The sequence below is a fragment of the Schistocerca nitens genome, chromosome 8 (assembly GCF_023898315.1).
Source record: "Schistocerca nitens isolate TAMUIC-IGC-003100 chromosome 8, iqSchNite1.1, whole genome shotgun sequence".
Taxonomy (NCBI): domain Eukaryota; kingdom Metazoa; phylum Arthropoda; class Insecta; order Orthoptera; family Acrididae; genus Schistocerca; species Schistocerca nitens.
The window spans coordinates 48,674,347-48,691,332 of NC_064621.1; the positions used below are offsets into that span (position 1 = coordinate 48,674,347).

At 41.1% G+C, this 16,986-nt stretch overlaps 1 protein-coding gene across 1 annotated transcript in view; it reads left to right on the top strand.

The window, feature by feature from the left end:
• The first annotated feature begins 9,066 nt into the window (after positions 1–9,066).
• The window catches only part of LOC126198614 (uncharacterized), a 295,295-nt gene continuing 287,375 nt past the window's right edge, over positions 9,067–16,986 (top strand). The window contains exon 1 of the mRNA XM_049935066.1: positions 9,067–9,290. Coding sequence (XP_049791023.1) covers positions 9,144–9,290 — 147 coding nt within the window. The 5' untranslated portion in view covers positions 9,067–9,143. The remainder of the gene's footprint in view (positions 9,291–16,986) is intronic.

The following is a 16,986-nucleotide window of genomic DNA, read 5'->3' on the forward strand; positions in this document are numbered from 1 at the left end:
GTAGGTTAAAGATACAGCACCCAACCACGGCAGAATCAAGCTTTCAACTCGCATGAGAACATAATAGCCTTGCAAATAGGTTGCTGAATAGTTGCTTGGACTCTCCTAGCCACTGATACGGAACGGCTGTTTCTTAATGGCCTGCTGAGCTTCACTCGCAAACGGACTCACAGACCAAAGAGGAACAGTGGTTAAGTGACTGATATCGCATTCAGGAGTTCGCATAGCGCATCCGTACCGTTACGGAGTCCGCGCCGATAGCTGAGTGGTCAGCGTGACGTATTGCTGTCCTACGGGTCCGGATTCGATTCCCGGCTCGGTCGGGGATTTTCTCCGCTCAGGGACTGGGTGTTGTGTTCATCCCCATCCGACGCGCAGGTCGCCAAATGTGGTGTCGTATGTAATAAGAACTGCACGAAGGCGGCCGGACCTGCCCCGCGACCGGCCTCCCGGCCAATGACACCAAACGCTCATTTCCATTACCGTTACGGACATGTTAGGGTGGATGGCTCTGCCCTATGTTTGAGGTTTCCATAGTGTTACCTGTCGGAAAAACAACAAAACCGTACACGTTGCACGTGCTGTCCTCACCCACATCGACACAGCACGGTCGGCCGCGATGGCCGAGCGGTTCTAGGCGCTACAGTCTGGAACCGCACGACCGCTACGGTCGCAGGTTCGAATCCTGCCTCGGGCATGGATGTGTGTGATGTCCTTAGGTTAGTTAGGTTTAAGTAGTTCTAAGTTCTAGGGGACTGATGACCTCAGCAGTTAAGTCCCATAGAGCCATTTGAACTATTTTTTTGACACAGCACGTTCTTGAAATTTCTTGCTCACTGAGAACATCCGGTCACGGGTTTCTAAGACATTGGCGTGCCACCGCTCGCCAGCCAACACGATTGAGGAACTCAGTCCATACAGCTGAGTCAGCATGGGATGATGTGCCTGTATTCGTCATCCAGTACCAGTTCTACTCACTGGCCACCAACCACTAACAAGTGGGAGCCCTGTAAGCCCACAAATCACCCACAGCTTTAATCACTTATTCTTCCTACTACATTGCTTAAGCACAATCTCTATACGTAAAACACAATGTTCTGACTGACTCACTGATGGACTTATTCATCATCGCCAAGCCCAAACTGCTAAGGATAGAAACTTGAAATTTGGAGAAGATGTCGATATTATACTGTAGGCGTAGCTAAAGAAGGGATTTTTCGAATTTTTTTTAAAAAAACCTCGCTATTAATGCAGTTTTGAAACTGAACACACGAAAATTGGTATTTAAGTTCTCGGTCAGCATTTTTGAAAATTTAACCCTATGGGCGTGAAAAACTGGATGACAGCTTTTTTAAAAATATATCATTATTAATTAACTACTAAAGTATTGTTAATGCTACATCTATGATCAATGATATTTGACTTCTAGGTTGTTGTTGTGGTCTTCAGTCCTGAGACTGGTTTGATGCAGCTCTCCATGCTACTCTATTCTGTGCAAGCTTCTTCATCTCCAAGTACCTACTGCAACCTACATCCTTCTGAATCTGCTTAGTGTATTCATCTCTTGGTCTCCCTCTACGATTTTTACCCTCCACGCTGCCCTCCAATATTAAATTGATGATCCCTTGATGCCCCAGAACATGTCCTACCAACCGATCCCCTCTTCTGGTCAAGTTGTGCCACAAACTTCTCTTCTCCCCAATCCTTTTCAATACTTCCTCAATAGTTATGTGATCTACCCATCTAATCTTCAGCATTCTTCTGTAGCACCACATTTCGAAAGCTTCTATTCTCTTCTTCTCCAAACTATTTATCGTCCATGTTTCACTTCATTACATGGCTACACTCCATACAAATACTTTCAGAAACGACTTGCTGACACTTAAATCTATACTCGGTGTTAACAAATTTCTCTTCTTCAGAAACGCTTTCCTTGCCGTTGCCAGTCTACATTTTATAACCTCCCTACTTCGACCATCATCAGTTATTTTGCTCCCCAACTTGCAAAACTTCTTTACTACTTTAAGTGTCTCATTTCCTAATCTAATTCCCTCAGCACCACCCGACTTAATCCTCGTTTTGCTTTTGTTAATGCTCATATTATATCCTCCTTTCAAGACACTGTCCATTCCGTTCAACTGCTCTTCCAAGTCCTTTGCTGTCTGACAGAATTACAATGTCATCGGCGAACCTCAAACTTTTTATTTCTTCTCCATGGATTTTAATACCTACTCCGAATTTTTCTTGTGTTTCCTTTACTGCTTGCTCAATATACAGATTGAATAACATCGGGGAGAGGCTACAACCCTGTCTTACTCCCTTCCCAACTACTGCTTCCCTTTCATGCCCCTCTACTCTTATAACTGCCATCTGGTTTCTGTACAAATTGTAAATAGCCTTTCGCTCCCTGTATTTTACCCCTCCCACCTTCAGAATTTGAAAGAGAGTATTCCAGTCAACATTGTCAAAAGCTTTCTCTAAGTCTACAAATGCTCGCAACGTAGGTGTGCTTTCCTTAATCTTTCTTCTAAGATAAGTCGTAAGGTCAGTATTGCCTCGCCAGGTAATGAGAAATATACATGTTTTCAAGAAACATAAAATCAACCTAATGAAAACGTCTCTTAACATTAAATTCACCGAAGAGTGTATGTCACTTAAAATAGTCCCAAAATATGTCAAAGTCAAAATTAACTGCAAAACTAAAGCTGCCAGATTTGCTAAGCAAAAAATGTGAAAATATATGGCTAAAAACAGAGATTAAAATACAATACAAGAAAAAAGAACACTTAAACAATGTCATGTACAACTTGCATCTGCAGCTAGGACACAGCCTCTCACCTTTACAATTCTCGCACATCCTACAGCACATAGACGATAAAGTAGACAAAGAACAAAAGATTATCCTATCCAAACACAAAAAGAAAATTGAAGCCTTAAAATCTATGAACAATCCAGAGTTTGATCATAAACAGCTAAGCCAACACAAATTTTTTGATAGAGTCCTTAATACAACTGACATCCAATTTAGCAGCAGTGAACTCACTTTATTAAATAAAGGTCTGAAACATAATATTGGAACAAATCTCAATAATCACAGTGTTAAAAATCTCACAGCCTGCACAAAACTTGCTTGTGACACAGCAAAACTAGACACATGTGAGAAAAATGCAGTTGCATACAAGACAAATAAACTGATAAGGAAACAATTTCAAACAAATAATACCCGCAAAAACACTGAACTTAAAGATTTGAAAAATATTAACAGCAAACTGTCTGAAAGTAAAGCACTCATAGTAAAAGCTGACAAAGGAAATTCTTTAATCATAATGCATGAAAGAGAATATGTAGAGAAAACCTTGCAATTTTTCCATAGCAACAATATTACTGAAATAAAGACAGATCCTACAGTAAAATTCCAAACTAAACTCCGAAAGCTACTACAAAACTGTAACTTTTTACTGAACAAATATGAAATACGTAACTGCATAACAATGAATCCCTCGGCACCAAAACTGCGTGCACAGCCAAAGGTTCATAAAGAAAATTGTCTCATTCGCCTGATTGTTAACTCAAGAAACAGCCCTGCATAAGCCGTAAATTAAAAGTCCTCATTACCAAATACTATACATTTGAAAATAACTACACCATACATAACACACATGAACTCCTAAGCTTAATTAAAGACATCCACATCCCACCAACAGCTAAATTAGCATCACTAGACATAGTCAACCTGTACACGAACATCCCTGTAAAAGAGACTATTAACATTATACGAAACAATCTGCTTAAATATAAGAAAATTAGTGTTGCAGAGATCTGTGAACTTATAGAAATACTTTCACTTATTCTAGAGCATAATTACTTTAGCTTCAACAACAAACTGTACCAACAACATGATGGTTTGGCAATGGGAAGTAGCTTAGCTGGGATATTGGCTGACATTTACATCAACCATATAGAACAAAAATTCTTTTCTGCCAACCAGCACATCTCAAACAAAATAATATACTACAGAAGATATGTTGATGATACAATACTGCTTTTTGATGGTACAAGCAATGAAATAGATACATTAGCAGCAGATCGTAGCAAAATGCACAAAAATATTAAATTCACAGTTGAACATGAAACTAATAAAAGCATTAACTTTCTTGACCTGAAAATTTGCAATAGTAACAATAAACATCAATTCAGTATTTACAGAAAACCTACCACCACAGATGTCAGTATTAGCAACTCATCTTGCCACCCCCACTAACAAAAAATGGCATATTTCAGAACGATGCTACACCGAATTAAAAAAGTACCAGTGAGTGACACAGACCAACAAAATGAAATCAATATAATTAAAACAGATGCTCAAAATAATGAATATAAACCCACAATAATAGAAAAACTCCACAACAAAATGCAGACAAAACCCACAGATTCACTTCACAGCAGTCACTTCAAGCCAAATCAGTGTGCCACTGAAGCCAAACCTAAATATGCAACTCTCCCATACATAGGCCCACTTTCATACCAAATAGCAAACTTATTTAAAAAGAAGAAAAATATCAGAATCAGCTTTTCCACAAATAATAAATTACAACAAAAAGTAATCCATGATGTAAACACCTCCAAGAGTCCCTACCGTAAATCAGGAATATACAAACTCAAATGTGATACATGCCCAAAATTCTACATTGGACAGACAGACAGAAGTTTTGGAATTAGACACAAAGAACATATTGACGCTCTAAGACTTGGTAACTTGAAAAATCAGCATTTGCAGCCCATATTGTTGAAGAAAACCATTCAGTGGGAAACATTGAGGACAACTTAAAGATTTTACATCTAACAGAAAAAGGAGCCACTATGAATATATTAGAAGAATTAGAAATACACACACACAAAAACAGCACCCCAGACTATATCCTTAACGAACAAACAGAGTTGGCTAACACCCCTTTCCTGAAAAATTTCCAAAAACTACTTTCCAGCCTCCAAAGCAAATAATATTAATACACCTATCTGCAGATCAAGTAGAAAATTTATATGTTACTATAATTCTCATGCTGCCAAATGTAATAAAATAATATACTATTTTACCTATACATTTCTAAGTATATATAAAAAACTTTATAATTAAATTAGCAATAACAGATTCATATTAAAAAAAAATCTCTCTGTACTAATGTAAAAGACATTACAGTTTTGTAAAAGAATGTATGATCCTTTCCAAACATAGGACGTCATCGTCAAATGTTACGATATATCATAGCATCTGTGACACCCATATGTTTGTAAGCTCTTTGTATGTACCAAAACATGTGGTGCGTGGTTGGAATGATCTCAGTGACAAATCTAAAGTGTACAGTGAGAACTATTACGTGTGCAACAACGAGGATGCAGTGGGAACGTATTTACATCGATTGGATGAACGTTATGGAAACAATCACTCGAAACCGACGTTTCACGTAAGTCACATGCAACGAAAATCTGCAACGCAACCATCTGTGTGTGGCGTGTTTGTAATTATGTTTCATTTATATTTTAGGAAAATTAATCTATAAAAACACACCAAATGTCAGAAAGAAAGCGTGTAAACCGTCTGATGATGAATCGCAACGATTCGAAACCGGTAACGGTCTCCTTTGAATAAAGGAACTCAAAGTAAATTTGTGGCTGGTTGCTGTCCTAACACCAACAACATTTGTCTTCAAAAACAGCCACGGTCTCCAACATGTCATCATATGACAAAATTGCATGTTCCAGTATTTCTACGGAATCCAAACATCTTCCCCGAGGTCGACTTCTACTAGTTTTTCCATTCGTCTGTAAAGAATTCGTGTTAGTATTTTGCAGCTGAGGCTTATTAAACTGACTGTTCGGTAATTTTCACATCTGTCAACACCCGCTTTCTTTGGGATTGGAATTATTATATTCTTCTTGAAGTCTGAAGGTATTTCGCCTGTTTCATACATCTTGCTCACCAGATGGTAGAGTTTTGTCAGGACTGGCTCTCCCAAGGCCGTCAGTAGTTCCAATGGAATGTTGTCTACTCCGGGGGCCTTGTTTCGACTCAGGTCTTTCAGTGCTCTGTCAAACTCTTCACGCAGTATCGTATCTCCCATTTCATCTTCATCTACATCCTCTTCCGTTTCCATAATATTGTCCTCAAGTACATCGCCCTTGTATAGACCCTCTACATACACTCACCTTTCTGCTTTCCCTGCTGTGGTGTCACAGCCAGACACCACACGTGCTAGGTGGTAGCTTAAATCGGCCGCGGTCCTGTAGTACATGTCGGACCCGCGTGTCGCCACTGTGTGATCGCAAACCTAGCGCCACCACAAGGCAGGTCTCGAGAGACTGACTCGAACTCAGCCCAGTTGTACGGACGACAGAGCTAGCGACTAGACGTACGAAGCCTCTCTCTCATTAGCCGAGAGACAGAATAGCCTTCTGCTAAGTTAATGGCTACGAACTAGCAAGGCGCCATTAGCCGTACAGTGATTGTAATTAGAGTCTCACTTGTGATCACCATAGAGATGTACAAGAAGACATTAAAGATAAGTATATGAGAAGCTCCGTTCTTTTCTTCATAGCATTAATTACGTATCCTGTTCCAGTACTTCACGCCCGTCTGAGTTAGTCTCGCGTGCCCTTTAAGCCACCTCTATTTACAAGGTGTTGGCCCAGCTGCCGACACATCACCTGCTTTGCTTAAAACTGGGTTTCCATCTGAGCTCTTGATGTTCATACAAGTGGTTCTCTTATCTCCAAAGATCTCTTTCATTTTCCTGTAGGCAGTATCTATCTTACCCCTAGTGAGATAAGCCTCTACATCCTTACATTTGTCCTCTAGCCATCCCTGCTTCGCTATTTTGCACTTCCTGTCGATCTCATTTTTGAGACGTTTGTATTCCTTTTTGCTTGCTTCATTTACTGCATTTTTATATTTTCTTTCATCAATTAAATTCAATATTTCTTCTGTTACCCAATGATTTCTACTAGCCCTCGTCTTTTTACCTACTTGATCCTCTGCTGCCTTCACTACTTCATCACTCAAAGCTACCCATTCTTCTTCTACTGTATTTCTTTCCCCCATTCCTGTCAATTGTTCCCTTATGCTCTCCCTGAAACTCTGTACAACCTCTGGTTCTTTCAGTTTATCCAGGTCCCGTCTCCTTAAGTTCCCACCTTTTTGCAGTTTCTTCAGTTTTAATCTACAGGTCATAACCAATAGATTGTGGTCAGAGTCCACATCTGCCCCTGGAAATGTCTTACAATTTAAAACCTGGTTCCTAAATCTCTGTCTTACCATTATATAATCTATCTGATACCTTTTAGTATCTCCAGGGTTCTTCCATGTATACAACCTTCTTTTATGATTCTTAAACCAAGTGTTAGCTATGATTACGTTATGCTCTGTGCAGAATTCTACCAGACGGCTTCCTCTTTCATTTCTCTCAAAAATGGCTCTGAGCACTATGGGACTTAACATCTATGGTCATCAGTCCCCTAGAACTTAGAACTACTTAAACCTAACTAACCTAAGGACAGCACACAACACCTAGCCATCACGAGGCAGAGAAAATCCCTAACCCCGCCGGGAATCGAACCCGGGAACCCGGGCGTGGGAAGCGAGAACGCTACTGCACGACCACGAGATGCGGGCTTTCATTTCTCTCCCCCAATCCATATTTACCCACTACGTTTCCTTCTCTCCCTATTCCTACTCTCGAATTCTAGTCACCAATTACTATTAAATTTTCGTCACCCTTCACTATTTGAATAATTTCTTTTATCTCATCATACATTTCTTCAATTTCTTCGTCATCTGCAGAGCTAGTTGGCATATAAACTTGTACTACTGTAGTAGGTGTGGGCTTCGTACCTATCTCGGCCACAATAATGCATTCACTATGCTGTTTGTAGTAGCTTACCCGCATCCCTATTTTCCTATTCATTATTAAACCTACTCCTGCATTACCCCTATTTGATTTTGTGTTTATAACCCTGTAGTCACCTGACCACTAGTGTTGTTCCTCCTGCCACCGAACTTCACTAATTCCCACTGTGTCTAACTTTAACTTATCCATTTCCCTTTTTACATTTTCTAACCTACCCGCCCGATTAAGTGACATTCCACGCTCCGATCCGTAGACCGCCAGTTTTCTTTCTCCTGATAACGACATCCTCTTGAGTAGTCCCCGCCCGGAGATCCGAATGGGGGACTATTTTACCTCCGGAATAATTTACCCAAGAGGACGCCATCATCATTTAATGATACGGTAAAGCTGCATGCACTCGGGAAAAATTACGGCCGTAGTTTCCCCTTGTTTTCAGCCGTTCGCAGTACCAGCACAGCAAGGCCGTTTTGGTTATTGTTACAAGACCAGATCAGTCAATCATCCAGACTGTTGCCAAGTCTGTTGGCATGTTTACGTTCTGCTACTACAATGTACGAAAAATTGTGCGACTATATATATGTATCCCAGAATGTACTGCAAAATTAAAGATGTGTATTGTGTATACGAACTGCACAACAGAAGCAGACATCATACAATGTTAAACTGCAAACAATTAAAAAACCTGATGTAAATCACTAAAAAGCACCTGAAGATGAGCCTCCAGGGCTCGAAATGCGTAGTGCAGTAAATAAACGCAACTTGTGACTTCATCTAACATTATTGTTAAAAAGTTCGCTCAAACGTTGGACAGACGTAAGAAAAAAATGTCAGAACAATTTTAACGACTCGGAAGATTTTTACTGTCAATGAGAACAGCCACCAAAGCTTTCGGACTCGGATTACAGATTCTCTGCCCTACATGCCCACCGTCGCACAGGACATAATTTCACGCGTACACCTACATCTTGACCTGTGACGCCTGTGACGCTGTGTACCGCCCTGCCGGCTGCCGTATTCAGAGGTCGCGCGGGCTCAGTGTGGTGTGCGGTGCGAGTCACCATTAGACTGCAGATCCTCGCGCAGCGCCGGGCCGAGACAAAGTTCGCAGTTGTGGAGCCTGCCCGCCCGAGGTCATCCCCCACCACGCGGCGGACACTATAAGGCAGCGGGCTCCGGAGCTGCCAGCTCGCCGCGCCGCTCGCTTCTCGGTTGTTCGTCACCGCGGAGCGACCGCGTCTCGCCATGTCGGGCTCTCCAGCTACGAGTAACGCAACCGCGTCAGAGGACGGGGTCATCCGCGGTCCGAAGCGCCACTTCCAGCTTCCCGAAGAGAGCCTCGGCCGTGTGCTGCTTCGGAAGATGATCGGCTACGGAGACGCCGTTGCGCAGGTCAGTGACCCCGTTGGCTGCTACCCCATTAATGAAGGAATCGTCAGCGCCAGGATTTCACCGGGAACAAGTCCCGCACACTCACCCCCGGTTTTCCCGGTCTTTGTTCCGCGTCTCGGCATCGTTTCAGTTGACCCACGTGGTTTACCGTGTTCGGCTGCACTTGGAGTGAATGTTAAATTAATATCTTGCTAGGTCTTAAATTTTGACAGATAGCTAAAAGACACGTTGCAAAAAACGTGCACAATTGGCCTCAGCTGTGCTAGGTACTTCGACAGCAAACATAAGAGAATACAATTTAGCACTGAGTTCTTTAAATACGAGAACACAATATTCAGATGAATAGCCTATGAACAAACATACTTCTATGTGAGAAAAAGCACCCAAAACTAAAACAGGAAAAACCTACCCTCAAAGAATAATTTGCTCGGAGAAAGAGGACCACGGTATACTTGACACTTGAGTTTCAGAACTCAGACAGTATACAAGAAAGAAGCACCATTGTTCACTAAAATTCTAGAGGGCATCAAAATTACTTTGTTCTTGCTAGATCGATCCAGGCTGTTTTTGGAGTGTTATTCACTGAATAGTTTTGCTGAAAAGTTTTAGGGGTGGAAGAAGAGCTAGCACAGCATGAAGGACGTTTTACACCCGTGAAACACTGCAGCATTTATTTCCTCCATAACTGCTCTGTGACAAACATACACATCATCATTATTATTTTTTAAAAATGGTTTGAATGACATTTATGAAATTAATAAATCTTTTGGGTAAAAATAGACTGGACAAAGAATAACGACAGATTATTTTCCTGAGACGTTTGCAACAGCATATCGGACACTAATCACACATAAACAGCCACAATTCTTTATAACCTCGTTTATAATGCGCAGGAAGAATTTACAAGTTAAAATTCACCCATTACCCATGCAAATACTAACGAAATATGTCATAAGCGCCGCCCTGTGTGGCCGAGCGGTTCTAGGCGCTTCAGTCTGGAACCGCGCGACCGCTACGGTCGCAGGTTCGAATCCTGCCTCGGGCATGGATGTATGTCATGTCCTTATGTTAGTTAGGTTTAAGTAGATCTAAGTTCTAGGGGCTGCTGACCTCAGATGTTAAGTCCCATAGTGCTCAGAGCCATTTTTGTCATATAAGCAAATACCTTACTGCATTCATTAGGCATTTCTACTTTATGGCATTCTTATATTCTTCAATTTTCGTGAGCTACTATGAGGGCCTACATAAACAAAACGACTTTCACTTATTTATATATAACTTTGATTTTAGACAACAGAGTTAGTCGACTGCATCCGTGGCTTTACTACACACATGACACATTCAAGACCATTGTTTTCGCATTGTATGTTTGTTCTGCTGTTTCCCTCAAATAAACGTGTATTATAATAAGAGAATTAGTTAATGAAAATTTGTCCTTATTGCCCTTAAATGACATCAAGTTATTTTTTGTTTTCTATTGCTGGCGATGCTGTCAATTCTCTATAAATATTTATATTTCTTTAATAATGCAAATTCATGTTATATTACTATCCAGAAAAACTTACATTTCTTATCATTACTGAATTTCATCACAGTGTAACATGTGTTGGACTGTGACGATGACAATGATGGGTGAGCCGCACTTTCCTAGCAGTTGCACTTCATCATCGGGCCATCAGCGAACGCACGAGAACTCGTGCAGCTTCATTTATCTGTACAGCGATGTTAATCTGCCTTCCACTTGCAGTACGAATACATTCTCACATTCAGCTAATGATTGACATCCAACGTGTAGTGTCTGTCATCGATCCGCGTTATGTTCGTAGCCGTTATCACCCTATGGTATTTTCGCTGCGTAACAATCTCGATTTAAAACAAGGAAAAAACTCTAGTTTGCAGCATCACGTTTTATCTCCTACGTTCAATTGTACGTCCCTGAACTAGGATGAATTTTTCTGATACAGCTTCGTGGTTACAGTGTGTCGAGCGACACAGTATCAACCCAACCCGCTCGGTATCCCTAATTTATTATCTTAGCCGTGGAGCAACTGGCAGAACATTTTACAGTATCAGCGTATGGGCGTCGTGTAAATCGCTGTCAAAATCTAATCGATTTCCAATACTTTCATTCCAACCGTTTAATAAATAGTCCAAGGAATTTGTAATTAGTAACATCGAGTCATAATTAATATCATATGCACTTCTAACAGAAATTACCGTTAAACCTTGATATTTCCTACTTTCAGGTCTAAGGTCTGAGCACTATGGGACTTAACATCGGAGGTCATCAGTCCCATAGAACTTAGAACTACGTAAACCTAACTAACCTAAGGACACCTGCCCGAGGCAGGATTCGAACCTGCGACCGCAGCAGTCGCGCGGTTCCGGACTGAAGCGCCTAGAACCGCTCGGTCACCGCGGACGGCACGTGGTGTCCTCTTGCAAGATTCTCTCATAGTAGTTTCGAGGCTCTTGCATAAGTGCAGCACTCATATCTAGAAGTGTATCTAATGTAATGCAAATATTTGTTGAGAGCATTCTCCAAATTACGCAAGTGTTGTTTACTATCGTGAGCAAGCGACAGTGTCACGGGTGGTCACATAGAGACTGAAAAGATAAATGTAGTAAACAATAAAAAAGGGAAAGTGATATACAGCTAAGATTGCAGGTGATGTTATGCTGCAAGTAAGAGTAGAAATCGTGAACGTTTGCTGACGCTTTACTTTACCGTAAACGATTTCCATAATTATTTCTATGACTATGTACGGCTTAACAACTCGAAACGTGTCTTTCAAAGGTCAACAGCTTTTCGAATATCGGCAAGGAAAGAACCTACAGGGACACTTTGATGTATTACAGGAAATTATTTGGAAGTCGCTGCTGATTGTCACCGTAAACGCCGTTGTGTGCAAAATTTAAACGGAAGTTTTGAAGGAACTAGTGCCATACAGAAACAAACAATTTAGACCTTTACCTCCGCTACAAGAATTCTGCGCTTGTCCTTGCAAACTGTTACGTTCCAGGCTATCAAGCTATTCCTGCATTGGGGGCACTACTAGATCTTTGGGAGAACCAAAGTACTTCACAGTATTCATCTGAAAGGAAACTGCCTTACGTATTCGTATTTCTGTCATATTGGCTTTAGTACTTGAAACTTCTTTATTTGTGTGAATCTGTACTTAAATTGCTGAATGACTGAGAAGATGAAACTTCTACGTTATTTGATTCTGAAACAGCTCAGTAAAACAACGTACTGAGCCTACTTTCTCTTTACTTTTTCTTATCATGTCAACACAATATTCTAGCGCAACGCAATCTGACTTGTAACTATGCTGTTTTGGTTTTTATGTTGGTGACGCCATGTAGCGCTCTATATGAAAATCACTGACTGTGCTGTGTGCAGCCTGTGGCTGGTTTGCATTGTTGGAATTTGCTATTGTAGTGTTGGGCAGTTGGCTGCAGTGTTGCCAACTCTAAAAAACCCGAGTCGCTAGATTCAATATCAAAAGTCGCTAGAAAGTCGCTAAAACTGATTTTACTAGGGGTGTACTGAAAATTTCGTGCTGTGAATGGTGCAATAAGCCAGTGGGGGAGGGGGGGGGGGAATAAAATATTAATAAAAACTCTCATATGTAATTGCTATATTGTCTTAATTAAATGACTCATCGCTTGCAACAACATATATATAAAATACGCTAACGTCTAATTAAACTTGTTATAATTGACGCAACACATAAATTGTTGTTTCAATCACAGTAGTCAAATATACTAGAAATATACAACTATATTTGTAACAAAAGAAAGCAAGAAAACAAATTAAGTTACAAAATATATACATACCGGTATGTCAGCTATTCATCGTCGTCACTCAGATCGAATAACTCTTCTGTTTCATGCTCTGACAGAACTGTAGTTGATGTAGAGGGTTGAACGTCGCTCAACAGATGATGCAGTTCGACTGGTTTTGTCGCAAAAGAGTAACTTTTGTTCGTTCCAACAAGCTCCAATACGTCTGGCGGTATGCCAAAAGATGCACAATCTTTATTTTGTTTCTTCAGCTGGTCTCTCAATATGATCAAAACATTAATTGTCTTTAACGATAATCTGTTACGTTGTTTAGTTTTTATAATGTTCATAGAACTGAATATTCTTTCCATTTCTGCATTTTAATGCGGTAGGCATAGAACAGTCATTGATAGCTGTGAAATCAAAGAAAAAGGATTCTCCCCTGCGGTATTTTCATACTGCAAAACCTCACTCCAAAGTAAAACAGTGTTAGTAGTGTTATTCCACCTAATGAAGTTGATATTATGCCATTCTTGCAACATACAGTAAATGAAATCGCTACTAAAACCCAGTTCTTTGGCTACATCCGCTACAGCATTATTTTTATTCACGTTTAGTGTTTCTTCAACATTCAGCATTGACATTTTTTTCAGGATCGTAACTTTACTTGGCAGTCTTTGTTGAATTTCTTTTGAGTTTCAGGCTAAACTGAATGCATCTCTTCTTCAAATAAACTTTATTTTCTTCAGACAAACTTGACTCAGACAATTTCTATAGTTAAAATCTTAGTTTTGTTAATGAAAATACTGGCCCAAAATAGTTTTGAGTCGTCAGTACTCCAAAAGTCGCCAGATAAGTCGCTAAATAATTTTTGTCGCTAAAAAGTTTTTTTTGTCGCTAAGACTAAGGCAAAAGTCGCCATTTCTAGCGACAAAGTCGCTAAATTGGCAACGCTGGTTGGCTGTTACCAGCGCGTAGAGTTGTGCAGTTGGAGGTAAGCCGCCAGCACTGGTGGATGTGGGGAGAGAGATGACAGAATTTTAAGAGCGGACGATCTGGACGTGTGTGCGCCAGAAAGAGTAAATTTGTAATACTGGATATCATGAACTGATATATATATATATATATATATATATATATATATATATATATATATATTAGGACTTTTGAACGCTGTTAAGGTAAATACATTGTTTATTCTCTTTTAAAATCTTTCATTTGCTACCTATGCTTATCAGTAGTTAGAATCTTTTATTCAGTTGGCAATATTGGCGCACACTGTATTGCAGTAGTTTGAGTAAAGAAGATTTTTGTGAGGTAAGTCATTCATGAAAGGTATAGGTTATTGTCAGTCAGGGCCATTCTTTTGTAGGCATTTTTGAAAGTCAGATTGCGTTGCGCTAAAAATATTGTGTCAGTTTGAGCACAGTCATTTATAATTTTTCTAGGGGGACGTTTGAGACTGCTCAAACAAAATTACAACCTGACTTCAAATAATTAATACAAAAGAATGGCCCTGAATAAGAAGCAATCTTGACCATAACCTATACATTTCATTAAGCACTTACCTCACAAAAATCTTCATTACGCGAACTACTGCAATACAGCGAGCGTAAATAGTGCCAGCTAAATAAAAGATTCTAACTACTAAAGCCACTAACTACTAATAGGCATATGGTTAGCAAAGGAAAGATTTTGTTGCAAACCAAATAATGTATTTTTTACCTTAATAATGTAACATCCAGTTCAAACACGAATATAAATCGTCATTGACATCCAGTGCAAAGATATATAATCATGAATAATTTTCAATCTCCAAGTCGGATACTTCCGGATCGTTAGCCTACGCTAACACTTCTGGCCTCTACCCTTCATCAGTGCTAACTTCTCGCATTTAACATCCATCACTGCTGGCCGTTCACCTCCAGCTGCCCAACAGTACTTCCATCACTGCTGGCGACTGACTTCCAACTGCCCAACACGACTGGCGATGAACTTCCAGCAACGAGTCTAACCAGCCACAGAGTCTCTTACAAAGAAAACCCAGTCAGAGATCCAATGCAAAGCGCTACACAGCGCTGCCAACACAGATGCAGCCCACTTACGTACTTAGCTGAAGTGGATGGAAGGCATTTATAACTACTAGGCACCGCTCTTAAAATATATTACATATGTTTATTGTGTGTGTGTGTGTGTGTGTGTGTGTGTGTGTGTGTGTGTTCTTTCGGACGTATCCGTATGAATGAAGACATAAAGGAATTAATGACATTTAATCGCTAGTGCGCATTGATCTTCATCAGTGGGGAAAATTTGTGCCTGACTGGGATTCGAAACCGGGCCTCCTGCACACTAAGCAGATGATCTGACCACCGAGCCATCGTTTTCTTTTCTTCTTTAAGAGACAGAAAATGCGTGTAGAGGCGGGAAAGAACGGACACAGTCGGCTAGCTTCTGGCTGGGTGGAGACGAGGGAGCGGTCGAACCCCGAGCACGAGGCCTGACCACGATGCCTACCCCCGCCTATCGCTATGCCCATCCCTCACACGGTACTGGCGTTTTTTTAAAGAAAAAACTTTATTTTAGTTTTTTGCTTTTTGAATCCTTACAACTTGCTACATATAAATAAAGAAATAAAATCGTTCATCCCACATGGCTTCCGACACTTCAAAAAGGAAAAAATCTTTTCTACTTTGACTTTGAAAGTTCCTGGCTGATTAAAACTGTCTACCGGACCGAGACTCGAACTCGGGACCTTTGCCTTTCGCGGGCAAGTGCTCTACCAACGGAGCTACCCAAGCACGACTCACGCCCCGTCCTCACAGCTTTACTTCTGCCAGTACCTCGTCTCCTACCTTCCAAACTTGACAGAAGCTCTCCTGCGAACCTTGCAGGTCCCGAGTTCGAGTCTCGGTCCGGCACATAGTTTTAATCTTCCAGGAAGTTTCATATCAGCGCACACTCCGCTGTAGAGTGAAAATCTCATTCTGGAAACATCCCCCAGGTTGTGGCTAAGTCATGTCTCCGCAATAGCCTTTCTTTCAGGAGTGCTAGTTCTGCAAGGTTCGCAGGAGAGCTTCTGTAAAGTTTGGAAGGTAGGAGACGAGGTACTGGCAGAAGTAAAGCTGTGAGGACGGGGCGTGAGTCGTGTTTGGGTAGCTCAGTTGGTAGAGCATTTGCCCGCGAAAGGCAATGGTCCCGAGTTCGAGTCTCGGTCCGGCACACAGTTTTAATCTGCCAGGAAGTTTCATATCAGCGCACACTCCGCTGCAGAGTGAAAATCTCATTCTGGTATTTGACTTTGCTCTTGGAAAGAAGGATGAGTCTGGACGCATTGGGATATCAGCCGAAAAGGCAGTCTCAGAGGATCGAGCTAGAAACGCTAATTGTTTTTTAGGCCAGTGACATTCCGCTTCGTGACCGTGACAGGTAAATCTTTTGTTGTAGCATGTCTATGGCGGGCCAGTGACTACACTGATCTGTAATCCCAAGTCGAATAGGAAATAGGCGATCATCGTTGCACAGCAGTTTGTGTACCACGTGATACCACGAGTAGGCTACAGCCACTGGTAAAACACGAAAGCTAAGATGAGACCGTACCGTGTTCACAGAAGTTTGCGTTCAACCGTCGCCGTATAGTCAATCCCTCTCAAGTGCTTTAACAAAAGTGTGGCAGTGAGATGCTGCCTCTGTAGAATATCAGCCCCCAAATAACCGACGACGATATAAAATTCACGGTCACGTTTTAACTAGAAATTCACTCGACCAACATCGACAGGCGGATCAACACTGCCCGGCCGGGGATAGTAAAATAACCGTGAATGTGTGGATTGCCTGAGAGGTAGTCAACACTGCGCGCCGAACACACACAGACACTTTCTTTTGAATATCGGGCAGTTCCAAACCCCCGAGT